The 14,505-nt window shown below is 36.2% G+C and overlaps 1 protein-coding gene and 1 long non-coding RNA gene across 2 annotated transcripts; both read right to left on the bottom strand.

The window, feature by feature from the left end:
* Positions 1-586: 586 nt before the first annotated feature.
* On the bottom strand, positions 587-9,192 carry ISPF (isoprenoid F). Its single transcript, XM_088961504.1, has 3 exons — positions 8,423-9,192; positions 8,199-8,329; positions 587-1,013 (listed from the first exon to the last, which is right to left on the bottom strand). Exons 1-3 carry the CDS (start codon positions 8,778-8,780, stop codon positions 780-782), a joined length of 723 nt encoding a protein of 240 aa, XP_088817630.1. The 5' UTR covers positions 8,781-9,192; the 3' UTR covers positions 587-779.
* A 2,431-nt stretch (positions 9,193-11,623) lies between these two features.
* Positions 11,624-14,039, bottom strand: LOC148879798 (uncharacterized). Its single transcript, XR_016104335.1, has 3 exons — positions 13,909-14,039; positions 13,686-13,808; positions 11,624-11,757 (listed from the first exon to the last, which is right to left on the bottom strand). It is a non-coding gene; the product is annotated as an uncharacterized LOC148879798 (long non-coding RNA).
* Between the last annotated feature and the right edge of the window lie 466 nt (positions 14,040-14,505).

Raw genomic sequence — 14,505 nt, 5'->3', positions numbered from 1 at the left:
CTGTCAAATGATGAGCCTTAAATCATTTTTTCTCCACTTCAATCCACAACTTTTTTGCTCTACCTTATGTTTATTTTAGGTTTTTCTGCTTGTACCAATTCCCACCTTACCAGCGCAGTCGTTACTTGTCGATGCGCATGAAAAACAAATCTATCAACTTTACCACATATTGTCACCAATTAGAGACATTCTTATATCCTCTCTAATGTGCTCATTTCTGATTCTGTCTAACGTCTTTGTTAAACAGTTAAAATGTGATATTTCTTCTCACCATATGATTATTTATCAAAGCCCGAAAAGTTTGAATTGTCCCACGAAAGAAAAATAAGGATTCAAAAGAGTATCGTTATTATTACCTTCTAAAAATTAGGTGTTCAACTTGGGCCAGGTTGGGCTGGGAATTTGTTAAATTGTCAATGGACCTTAACCCTAACCTAAGCCCGATGTAGTTGAAATTCCTCAGACAGCCAGCCTTGCGGCCCTAGTACAAATTCGTGTGGCTGAAGTTCACAGGAAATTTGGAGACAGAAAGCTGTTCGAAGTTAAAGAGGACAATTGCAGAGCAGATTTAAGTTTCTCATCCAGGTAGAAGCAACCCATTTTGATGCATATTCTATACCAACTGACCTACATCATCTTGCAAATTGAGCACATTACAGTGGTTGGTACATCCTCAACCATCTATTCAGAGGACAAAGCAATGTGATCTTTGTAAACAGCATAATAATGACAGTAACTTAAAATTCTCATCCGTGTGAAAAATTTAGGATTAGATTCCTTCACTTTCTCATTAGAAGAACCACGGTATGTGCTGCAATACTTCGGTTTTCCCCAAGGCTGTCAACCTTTTCATGAGTTTTTGCTTTGAGGTTAACGACAGAAGGATCTGCTCCGAGCAGCTCAGACAAGTTGGCCTTAATAGCTTCTTTGTGCGGGCTCAGCTTTGGTCTCTGCAGAATGAGGGTTGCATCCAAGTTTCCAAGTTCATAACCTGCCTCATGCATGAGCCTGACCTGAATTGGCTCCAAAACTTAATAATTAATATCACCTCAACATCACAGGATAATGCTATCAGCTACCTTCTTGCAAGATCTTAAGAAAGGCTATATTGGAATATGTCCAGAAATGATCTCTAAAAGAGCAAAAGGCAGAATATAAAGATGAAGCAGAAAGATAGCGTTCAAGAGCACAAGATGAAACTTTATCATACTTTATGATGTCATTATTTCAAGCTGCAATTCATTCAAATGTATACAATTAGAGAAACTTCTAGAGAATGATCACAAATAATACGGTTTGAACAGTAAAAATGCATGAAACAATGATTTTGCATCAAATATATATTTTACTGAATGCTAAAAACTGAAGAATTGTGATACCATATGCAGAAGGCAGAAGCATGTTCCGCTTGTTGCCTGTCTCTATAATATTGGATGGCACATTAGGAGCTACCTCGGATAACTTCCACCCCTTCTTTTACCTTTTAATTGTGAAGTTTCTTTTACATGCGATGTTGTGTCGTGATTCCTAAGTAACATAAGGCTGTGTTTGGTTTGAAAGAAAAGGTAGGGAAACCTAAGTGTCAGCCCAAATATAATTTACCCAGAACAATAACTTTGTCCTTTAATTTGGACTTATAAAAAGCACAAACGGATGGCGAAATGGCACTTAAAATTTTCTCACTTAAGGTTTTCTTGCATAGCGTGTATACAAAGAAACCAAGGGGATGCCATGCAATGCTCCAAAAGGTTTTTTATCTCATTTCAGTTACCAAGCTAAGGAAGATGGAAGAAGATGACACGAGTCATTCTGTATTTTGTTTTTGTTGTATTTTTGCTTGTTTTATTGAGGTTTGTTTCTCCTAATTGAGGTCTGTATTGCTTGCCTTACCCTTATTGCCAAAGCTTGACATTTTCAATTCCTCGTCTTCAATAAAGTGCAGTTACCAGCCCAAGAAAGGTAATACGAGTAAATTCACACAAGTTGAAAGTTCTATATAATTTCAAAGTGATACCTTGTTAGAAGATAACCTTTTGTCAGATCTTCAAGCATCCACTAAATGGATCACTGTTTGGTGCAATGACAAAACCTCAAGACAGACAACCATGAGAAAGTAGGTTCTAGTTTGAGAGCAGCCATTTCATGCAAGAAAAGGCTGAAGGTTAGGTCCATATCCAAATCCAACCTACCCCTCCCAAGAGCCTGGACCAATATTGTATAGTGGCCCTTCAAGCATCCACTAAACTTTTTCAGTAGAGATTGCATCAGCTGTGACCATGGTTGCAGCACTTCCTTGCAACCCCCCCCCCCGCCAAATTAGACACGGGCATGCCAGCCCTTTGTCAAAATTCAAAACATCAAATGACCTACTTTTTAAATATTTAATTGGGGACTGCAAGGAAGTGCTTTTACTGTGTCACAACAGACATGAACTCTTTTTAGTATGCTGCTGACTAGTTTTTATTCCTTTTTTTTCTCATTTTCATTAATATTGAAAATTGTGTCAATGATCAAAGTGAAGTCTGTATAGACCATAGGTTGTGGACTCAAAACTCAACTGGGAGAGACTACAGCAAAGTTGACTCAACTCCTAATCCTGAGGACCTGAGTCATGGTATTGACTCCTTTCCATAAGATGGTCAATTCATGATATCAACTCAGCTCATTCCCTTGATTCAGCCAAGCCTCACACCTAGTGGCAATTATGTAAAGTTCCATGTGTTTATTTCAACCATTCAGGTTTGCAACAATCGGGGTTCAAAGTATCAATACACCCAATAAACACGAACATACGTATTGGGTGCTTTGGGTGTATCAAAAATTATTTTCAAATTTTGACCAGAGGTGATATTAATGTTGTTTAACATTTAAAACCATGCACCACTCAGTTGGTAGGATCTCTGAATCGTTGTAGCAGAGACCTGGATTTTTTTTTTTTTTTTTTTGGGGGGGGGGGGGAGTATTAAGGGGATGGGAGATGGGCTACCCACTGTTGTGTAGCCTTATGAGGCAAAATAAATTAATAAATAAAACAAAGCTGTGCTTTTTGGAAAATCCTTAAAAAAGGTGTATTGGATAACTTCAAGAATGATACAGAGCATATTATATCAATACTTTGAACCTTGGCAACAAGTGGACATGCAGCATAGGATAAAACTATCTTGAACCTGGAATAGAGACTAAAGGAAGAAGATAACAAGTCATTAATCATCAAGGGGACTAAAGGGAGTAGATCTGCATTTTCAGGGTTTTTTTTTTTTTTTTTGAAAAGTTAATGTAAGAATTTTATTACTACCACAGCAGAGACCAAAATATGTACAACTATAGGAAGCTTCTACACAATGAGAAGCTGTAAGAAAAACCAAAAAAGAAAAGCAGACAAAAAAATTGTCTTATCAACTCATCACTCTGGCACACCTTATGGAACACATGTTGGTTGCACTATATCCAATTATCTAAATGATGCCACTAGGATGGATAACCAGATCAGCTTGACTCTCCTATTATTTTCAGTTACAGAAAGCAGAACTAATCTTCTAATGGCATCTCTCTCAATTTCAAAGTTCCTCTCTCTCTCCCCTCCTTCTTTGGCTAATGTCCTTCACATCCTCTGTCTCTTTGTCACCTCTCTCACTTTTTCTGTACCATTTCTGCCCCTCTGCCTTGCTCTAAAAACAAAAGCATGCAAATAGAGGCACCATAGGGATTTTTTGTTTCAGATTTTCTTCGCTCACTATTTGTTCTTTCTCCTTTCGTGTTTTCCCCAATTTGCAAGTACTTAAATTCTATTCATGTTGTCGTTAAATTCATAGTTAGGGTTTTGTTTCGTAAATAATTTTCAGTCTTGATTTCACAATTTGTCTACAATCATTAGATCTGATGATTAATGTGACATTTTTTGCATGCAGAATTGAGTCTTCAGATATTAGAAGGGAAGAGACAGTGGCTTGAATTTCAATGTGCTTCTCTGCATGTCCACCTCCCTCCCAGCTATAAAAGTTTTACATGAAGAAGATTGTTATTGATTTGATCTGCACTGGTTTCAGTCCTAGAATGAAAGAGAAGAAGAATAGAAGAAGCGTGCGAGCGAGAGAGAGAGAGAGAGAGAGAGAACCCTCAGTTCGAACTAGAGGATTCAAATCAGTTCTCTCTAGTCAACCAGGTTGTATTAATATGTTTCTAATATGAAGTACAATGACAGTTATGCCCCTTATTAAGTATGGGAAATGAAACTTAGTTGAGGTACAAAACACGTAACACTAATCAATTAAAGTAAAACAAAAGGATCAAACTATCCTTTTACAGTCAACTCTAACACTCCCCCTCTCAAGCTGATGAGTATATGTCATATAGTCCCAGCTTGCTACATATGTAATCCACTCTTCCCCGACTCAACCCTTTGGTAAACAAATCTGCCCACCGACTTCCTGTGTTCACATGTGCAGTATTTATCACTCCACTAAGCACCTTTTCTCTTACAAAGTGGCAATCAACCTTTGTATTCTGTTCCTTCATGGAAAACTGGATTAGAGGAGATGTGGACTGCAGCTTGATTGTCGCAATACAATTTCATAGGGCTGTCAACTGAGTACCCAATCTCCTGCAAGGGGTTCTTTAACCATACTAATTCACATGCAGTGCGTGTCATGGTTCTATATTCAGCTTCAGCACTGCTCCATGCTACTAGAGTTAGCTTCTTGCTCTTCCATGTTAACAAATTCCCTCAAAGAAATATACAAATACCCTGTAGTAGATCTTCTATCAAATATTGAGCCAGTCCGATCAGCACCTACTAGCCTTCTATCTCAAGACTTCCTCCAGTGTTGTATAACAAATCATGACATAGAGCTCCTTTCAAGTATCACACAATTCTTAAAACTGCATTCCAATATGGAACCTGGGATTCCACATAAACTAGCTTACCACACTAACTGCAAATAATATATCCAATCGAGTAATAGTCAAATAATTTAACTTACTCACTAACCTCCTGTACCTCCCACCCAGCCCCAGGATCCTCAAATTCCTCACCCGCTTCAGCATTTAATTTGACATTTGGCTCCACGGGTGTTTCAATTGGTTTGGCAGCCAACAATGTTGTCTCCTCTAGCAAGTCAAGAACACACTTCCTTTGGCACGAATTAATATCATGCTTTGACTCTGCTACCTCTATTCCCAAGAAATACTTTAGTTTATCAGGATCCTTTGTTTGGAAGTTATCATTGCAAAAAGGCCTTCAGTCTGTCAATCCCCATCCTACCACTGCCAATTATAACAATGCCATCTACATATGCCACCAATAAAATCTTCCTAGCATCCAAATCATAGTTGAATACTGAATGATCAACCTGACACTATCTCATGCCAAAATCTTTTACCTTATTGATTCGATCTACACTAGTTTTAGTCCTAGAGTGAAAGAGAAGAATAGAAGAAGCAAAAGAGAGAAGAGAAAGAAGAACTAAGAGAGAAAACCCCGAGTTCGATCTAGAGGATTCAAATCAGTTCTCTCTAGTTGACCAGGTTGTATTTGTATGTTTCTAATATGAAGTACAATGATAATTATGCCCCTAATTATGGGACATAACATTTAAAGTGATATATAAAAAGGCATAACACTAATCAATTAAAGACAAAAGGACCAAACTACCCTTTGACGATCGACTCTAACAAAGTTCCTTTCTTGATTTCCACTTTCCACATTGTTTAGCTGTCCTCTAAATAATACAGGACTGACTAACCAACTCAAGCATATTTGTCTCTAAGCTTTCTCATTTTCCATAATTTGTTGACTCATCAATTCTTGGGGCTCTTTCCCATTTTAGATTTTATGCCCAGTTTTTTTGATAAATAATAGAGACAGCCTTAAGGGGCTAACTACAAAGTTTTCATTTGGGGAATGATGTATTGGTACTTTGCTTTGACCCATTTGCAAGGGTTCTTTTCCCTTTTATACAGGTTTACAAACTCAACTATTGAGGCTTGGGCTGCTTGGGAGGCCCACAATTTAGCAAGAAATTTCAACAATAGATGTATATCAATCAAAGGGGGCTCCAAACTTGTCATTGACTGCCTTAGGAACAGGATCAAGCTGCCATGGATACTGAAGACCATCATTGACAACTGCAAGATGATATGCCAAAGCTTCAATGGAGAAATTGACTATCAGCATGTCTATAGGGAAGCCAACAAAGAAGCAGATTGGTTAGCAAATCAAGCCCATATTTCTTCTGTACAATCTGGTTTGATTCCTAGAGCTTTATCCTTTATTAGTTGTATGGATTATTGGGGACATGCTACGCCCAGAGCTGTGTAGCCCCTCTTGTATCTCTCAATTTATCAGGAAAAAAAAAATCATAGGAAGGTATAGAGTTATCACCATACAAAAGAATCCTTCATGCTCCCCTCCTAGCTAAGCTATCAGCCTCCACAATAAGATCCCAAGGAATCTATGGTATAAAGGTCAGTAAGGAGTTCAAAATATCTCTTATCTCATTAAGATGAGAGTGCCAAGATCCATGGGACAGATCCCAATCCATTAGCCCACCGAATGGAATTAACCAAATCACCAAGAACTATTGAATGCTTTAAGCCAGTGAGCAAGGTGACCACCTCAGCTTTGAACCGGTGCACTGAAGAATCAAATTAGAAATCCACTCATATTGGTAAAGACCACCCAATGGATCAGGGATAGACCTCTACTCTTTGGTCTTATTCATCTTCAATCTTGTATGGTTCAATGATTCAATGATGCCTAATGTCTTGTAAATGGGTAAGCATGGGCTGTCTTGGAATCTCCATTAAAACAGTCTCTTTGGGGTCCTAAGGCCAGAGCTCAAGGAGATTGTCATTTGCTTTTTTCTTGTTTCTCTCTTTTGTGTCCTCTTCTACATGCTATGGCTGAATCCTGGATATTTTATCTATGCAACCCTCATTTAGTGAACTAGTTAATGCAGAAACTTTTTTTCCGAAGTGCAGTCCATAAGGATTCAGGATATAAATATACAACAAACCCCATCTAAGCTATCAATCTTATAGATCAAAACTCATCCACTTTTTATCCTTCCCTCTATCATTTACCATGTTTAGATCAAAAGATTCCATAACCAATTTTATCCTAGAAGAACAATTTTGACTACCATATTCTATTCTAAGATCTATAAGAACATCCTTTACTTTCTTGGGAGATGAAATCATGATTAGACACACTAATTTCTAGAGGCATACTAAAGATCAATATTTAAAAAGGCTTATGCCTCAAGGCAAAAGGCATATGCCTGAGAGTGGGGTGGCTCATAACTCAAAAGTGCCCAGGGGTTATAGCCTGGGGTTTGCACCATGAGGCTAAAGCCTTGCACCTGCAAGGCATATGCAGAAGGATGCAAAGCACAGTAAATAGCAAAGTTCTAGCCTCATTATTGCCAACCCACAACAGTTTAAAACATTAAAAAATGGAAAACATAATTTTTTAGTACATCACATCTGCTTGTACACCACATATATGGTATATGAGATCATTCCTGCCCTAACTAATATACGGCAAGAAAGGAGGTAATCCCTAATCAACGAGAAACTTCTTTGTTGGCAACCAGAAACATGTTGATAACACATATCTAACATGATAAAATTCCACCCGAAGCAACAAACCATCAGCATGAATAGCATAGGGATGGAAAAGAAGAGTGAGATGTTTACAAGGAAAAAAAAATTGTTGAGGATAAAGATGTTGTCAGGGGCAACATGAAAGGGGAAAATGAAGAATATATCTGAATATTGTTAATTTCTTGGGATTATTGTACAACATGTCAGCATCTGTGTAGACTATATCCAAGTTCAAACAAAAGGGTGCAGGATTTTGTTAAAAAAAAAAAAAGGCAGTGATGCTACCTAATTTTTTAGAGGAAAACAGCATCCTAATGGCTTTTGGATCCGAAAAAAAAGGCAGAATTATTCATAAGAATAGCCTGTAATGGATGGATTTATAAGATACAAGAGCAGAAATTCACGCCCCGTGCATAACTGAATCAAACAGAATTACTAGGTTTATTGTCTTGACAAGTGAACTGTGGAGCCCATCTAAAGAACATATCTAGATCCTAAGCAGTTAATGATAATCAAGATAACTTGAAAAAGAAGACGGAGAGTTCAAAGAAGCCCATGATGGAGTCAACTAGTAAGCTAGCAATTAGAAAACACACCGCTTCTTTAATGAATACAGATGACGCCGCTCCCTTCCACTTAGGATCGTTATCCGGAAAGATTTGTCCAATGTCCGGAAGCCCCAGAGCACCCAAAATCGCATCTACCACGCAGTGAAGCAACACATCACCTGCAACAACGACAAGAACCAGAGGCTTCCCCCTTAGAATTATACTTGGAGTACATTCGATACCAAATTATACAATTAGAACCCTAGAATTACCATCTGAATGAGCTTCACAGCCTCTGTCGTGAGGGATATTAATCCCTCCGATGATGAGCGAGTACCCGGGTTCCAATCTATGAAGATCGAAGCCGTGGCCAACTCGGAACGGCAAAGACTTGGATGAATTTCTGCTCGTTGGTTCTTTCTCCACTTCGACAGAAGTGGCCGAAGCTGCCGTTAAGGGGGATATTGATGAAAGAGAAGGTCGAGAAGACGATGAGACACGATCGGGAGAAAAGTGGTTACCGTTGTTACAAGGACGGAAAGATGAAGATGCGATGGGAAGAAAGAGTGTCGGTTTTGCAGTAGTTTTGGCGGGAATTACAGAGGCGAAGATGGGAGAAGCCATTGCCATGGAAAGCTTGAGAAGAAATAAGGGAGATATGGACCACAGAGGATTCTCTCTCCTGATGCAGTTATGCTTGTCAGCTCCAAAGTGACAAAGAGGTCACTTCTTGCTTATATTCGCGCCATATTTTCAGGTTGGTAGGGCTGGGAGGAAAATAGCTTGCAGTGTATAATTACAGCAGTCTGTGGTGACTGTGAAACGTCTTGTATTGGTGACTTGGTGTGAGGAAGATAAAACGAATTTGTTTTTTATAACAGGATAAATGCTAACAAAACGGATTGGTCGATCCGTTTTGGCACGGTCTCTTTGATCATCACCATGTCTTGCATTCTTGCTACATCGAAAATATATTTGATCCACAAAATGCACCACGTCACGGCGTTCACACCACCGTAGAGAGGAACGGTTTGACCAACCTGTATGGCTAGTTTTCCTCATCCGCAAAGAATGGTATCCACAGACCACACTCCAGAGTTTTGTCCGATCAATGATTGGGTCACCCGTGGTTGAATCACTCAATCACCTGTTGTCTAATATGCTGAAATGCAGAGCCTATGATAGATCAGAACCGTTGATATTGAAGCAGGTTTTCTGAATGTGGCATGTGTAATATCTGGGACAATTGGAGGTTTACACATCATCGAAAGCTCATAATTCATAAATATATCTGTTTTGGGCATATTTGATGTATAGAAATTGTTAGAGAGGTGGAGGAGACATGGACAGAGATTAGATACAGATTCTAGTGAATGAAATATGGCATTGGAATTCTGGAGTTCGTGTTTGGTAGAAATATAGCGTGGGTTTTGTTTTTATGTGCGTTTCGTGGTAGGTATTTATTAAATTGTTGTTACGGTATTTCTAAATCATCATTTTTTTGCATTATATTCATCGTACGTATTGATATTTATAAAAATGGGTTTTGATTTATGTGCACATCAACCATGGGAGGAAGTTTTATTTTAATACTTTTCCCATCCCAATGGTTGAGGGTTTATTCATTGTTACACTGATGTAGTGCCTAGTTGCCCATAAATGGTTTATCAACTAGTTTTATCAATTTTGAAGACAAATCAATTACAAACATTTAGTTAATAAACATAAGCTATACCAAGCACATGTATATTCATTGTAAGCGGTGGAAGCGGGGCATTGGTGGGGGGAGGGTAAATCTCCTACTAACAAAACACTTTCCAACACTACCAATATAACCCGATATCACACATCTCATGAGGTGGGTCTTAGTTTCATGGCAATATGTGCAAACATTTGAAAGCCATAACTTTGCACTTTGTGGTTTGATTGGGATAATCTTTTTTTTTTATATATTTTGAATAACTTTTCAAGATCTATACGTCCTAAGGGTCTTACGCACTTTGCCTTGATATTTTTGCAAAAACCCCTTTTTTGGCCCCAAATTGCATATTTTAATATTTTTTATAAATAATTTTTTTAAAAACATAAATAAATGTAACATAATACATATATTTTATGTAATTAATATATGTAAAACATAATTATACTATTTATCGATAAAATATGTATTTTTACACACACACATAGTATTGACACAAAACAGTTTGACTCGTTTGACCTTGATAGTCGAACCGATGACCTATGATCCAAAGGCAAAAATGGGTCGACCTCCGTGTTGGTTTTTAAAAATTGTTTATCATACTTATTATTGTTTAATATGTCAAATATATGATGTTCAAAATGTTTTCAAATTTTTTTAATTTTATATTTTTTGCATTTTTATATATTTTTAAGTTTTATTATTTAATTTTGGCAACATAGATTGGCTTATTTGACTTGAATGGTTCAATTTCTTACCACCTCCTAGATGAAAATATGATTTTTTTTTCAAGTAGATTTTAAAATATAAGTTTTTATGTTATTGAAATTATTAATTTATTATGTATGAATTTAATTATAGAATTTAATGATGTGAAGAAACAAAAAATCTTTAAATATATGATTCAAAGAAGGTGAAAATTAATACATTAAATGTTTGATTTAATGTGAGAGAATTGAATGCATTGGATATCTTAAAATTATCTCTTTTCCACTCATTTAATATCAATAACCAATTACCTTATTTGCCCTCGTTTTTTATCAATAAATTTAAATATAGAGGGATAAATTTCATTTTCAAAAAGTTCAAAAATATTCTTGAGGCTATTCCAACTTTTTAAAATAACCAGTAAGTGGGTATGTGCATTGCATGTGAGAGGTTGTCATGATAGTGATTAAAGTAGGGAAAATTAAAAAGAAATTGTGGAAAAATTTTCAACACATTATAGAAAAATCAATTTTTGATTAATTAGAATGTTAAGTCCTTTAAGCATGTGCTGCCTAGGTTGATACTTGATAGTGTGGATAGCATATTCAATTTCAAATTATAAAGGAACCATTGAGAAAATATTTGAGTAAAAAGCATCAATGGTTCTTGATGGTTGGTTGGCAATTGGCATCCTTTGAGGTGTAGAAAGGTATCATCTCCAAGTTGTGAATGTTAATTGGCCCATATATATTCCTATTAAGGGTGCAACTTGACCAAGCCCATCCCAATGTATCAAACACATGGTACGTTTTCAAGGTCACCAATATATCAATTCCCTAAATACAAATAATAATGTAATATCATTTGTTTTGAATTTTAAAAGTTAAAACCTTCCTTGACATGTATGCATTGATAAAATATCAGGGCAACATAATTTAATAAAAAAGTTCAAATTGGATGTAATTTCATTTGTTTAGAAATGTACATGCGTGCAATATTCCTATCTAGTAGTTAGATAGGCTTAGGGTCATTTTCAATACATTAAACTTTGATATTCAATCATATTTCTACACAACTTTTTGGTCAAAATCGATCTCCATTGTCTAACTTGGACTCTCTAGCATTGGTGAAGCGCCGATGGAGAGAAACACAGTGAAGTATTAGGTGTGTTGCCAATTGGTGAAGCATGGTAATCATTATCTATGCAAATTACAATCAATGTATATAGTATGAGTACAGTATAGAGAAGTCTACTTTGTAAATCATTGTACATAAATTAAATACACAAATAACTACATTAATGAAGATTATGAAGAACTACTCATAGTCCAATCACAGTTATCAATAAGCAACAAATATTTGTGATACCATCAAAGATTCAATAATGTGAAAATCAGACCATATAATTTTGTTCATCAATAATGGTCCATCAGAATTTTATTGTATTATTCATATTGTTGCACCTTTACTCTTTGTTGTAGATATTGTTAGATTCATCATCTATCCCAAGCTTGGACATAGGAGACTATGAACAAAATACGAAAGATGTTCAGAAACTAAATGGAGGATGCGCATCAAACTCCTCTTATCTCTACTACTACTTCAACAACAGTTCAATAAAATAAAGCCAAAATCTAGAAACCAACAGATACTAGAAGTAAGCCCAATACATACCAAAAGCCAGAGACTGGTAGTCCTTGTAGTAACAATTCCTTTTTGTTTCCTATATGAAAAAAGAAGATTTGTAGACATGCATGGCTCACATAAAATCACCTTCTGCATGCATTTTTGTCTTTCCATTTGTTTCCTGTTTTCTTTGTTATTTCTTTATATTGATTATGGATCAGTCAGCTGTCAGTGGCCGTGTCTTGCAACACCTAAAATGAGACTTGATGATGGTAGTCATGATCTCCATCTCAACATTCTCAGCATCCCAACAACCTTAGTGAATGGTGGGAAAACCTTGGGGTTGGCATCCCAACAATGTGTCATGATCTTTCTCAATGCAGAAAGACAATCATTATGGATGATAGACCAGACACCTTTGTTCACAACTGCAAATGCTGCCTGCATTGTTGTCATATTCTATAAGGGAAGCATGCCGATTATGAGCTCCCATAGAGCAATTCCAAAGTTGTACACATCGACATTTTGTGTGTATGGCCTATGTTGGATCATCTATCCGTGATATCAAACAATAAAAGCACTAAAGTAGCCCCAATTGGAAATTATTTGTTATCGCTTAACAACAAATTTATAAACATAATTCATTTAAAAACAAAAGCAAAATAAACATTCAACATTTGCAGGAAAAAGAAAAAACACCTATTTCACAACAAAAACAAATTAGAATAATGAAAACAAATGTTGTGTTTTGGATCTTGATCCTAAGAGAAATAATGATTAAAGGTCAATCAACAATATGTGGATAATGTTTCAAAATATGAACCCAACTGTGGGACTGGATAGTTTCACCAAAACCTAGGCAATTTAGTTCACTTTAAATTGTTATTTTTTCAAGAATGAAAAGATTCCAAAGAACCAAAGATTGGATCTACACACCAATCAAACCAGAGCTTTCAGACTTAATCTAAACATGGAAAAAGCAAGGATAAAAAATTTCGTACTATCTCTAGTAGCAAAGCAGAAGCTTCAAACATCATTTTGAATGAAAGTTTGGGTAAATTTGAATGAGAAATTAATTGATGTAGGCCTAATGAAAGCTTACAGGGCACCATTATGGATGTTTTTCAAAAAAAATTGTAAATGTAAGATAAACTTTTGAAAATAGTAGTACAAGAATCCATTCACAATAAGACTAAATTTATAGCCATATCAGGAAATATAGGATTTAGTGTAAAGCATATGAGGTATGAATATTTAAATTTGTTCATACTCCTTTTGTATTTCTTTCTTTTTTAAGTAGAAGAAAATTCCTGAAATTGTACTATATTTGCCATTTAATATCAATTAAAATAAGTAATATGCCATCACATAAGTTCTATACTAAAAATTGAACTTTAATGAGGATTAAGTACTGAATTGAAACAGAAAACAATAATATTTGGAGATCAATAAGCTCGAGATAATTATTTTTTTTCTTCTAATAATCTTATCTTGAATCCTACCTTGACAGTTTGGGGTGGTTTAGTACCAGATGCCGAATCCTTCCGAGGATTAGCCAATTCCATGGTCGACCTTGATGATGTCTTTGTACCACTTCTTGTTGTAGAAATTAAAACTACACTTCCCTGCGAAAAATAGATGAAACTCATTTGAAATTATCAGTAAACGAAGATCATAAGAAATGAATTAAAAAAATAAGAATCTTCCTAGCTTTGAATCCCATACCTTTGCAGTAAAGGGCTCTTTGCACAAATGAAATGCATCCTGAATTTTAAACTCAAATTCAATTGAGATAGATAGAGAGGGAAGGAGGGAGGAAGAGAAAGGGACATATTGGTTTTCAATTACGATTTAATTAATAGTTACAAGAAGGAGGTAAAAAAGCCAAGAGAAATATCATTCATGAATGAATAATGGAGAGAGAAATACACGATTAGAGAAGCTCTAGGATCATCATACATTTGACGCTCTCAGGTGTCCCACAAACAGAAAAAGAAAGAAAGGCGAAGGAAAAGAAAAGAAGAAACAAATATACCCTCCTCTAGCCTTTCTAGTACGCTAGAACTTGCAAGGATTTTATGATCAGATTATTGACACGTCATAGTCGAAAAGAACAGGATTTTTTTTCTCAAAATTCAAAATTTCACCGACATCACCACAGTTTGTATGTGTAGTTGGAATTTGGATAGGGAGAGGACATAGGAGACTTACTGTTAAAAACTGTTTGTCTGTAAGAGATGGGGCAAGCAATCGGGAGTTCATGGGACACTTTGTGGGGGGTTTTGATCAACGGTTAGCTTCTTTAAGGAAGGTTTCTTGGTG

This window comes from Nelumbo lutea, chromosome 1, assembly GCF_056320005.1.
Source record: "Nelumbo lutea isolate HS-2025 chromosome 1, American lotus-T2T, whole genome shotgun sequence".
Lineage (NCBI taxonomy): Eukaryota > Viridiplantae > Streptophyta > Magnoliopsida > Proteales > Nelumbonaceae > Nelumbo > Nelumbo lutea.
The sequence above is the reverse complement of the archived record's forward strand: the minus strand, read 5'-3'. Positions and strand labels throughout refer to the sequence as shown.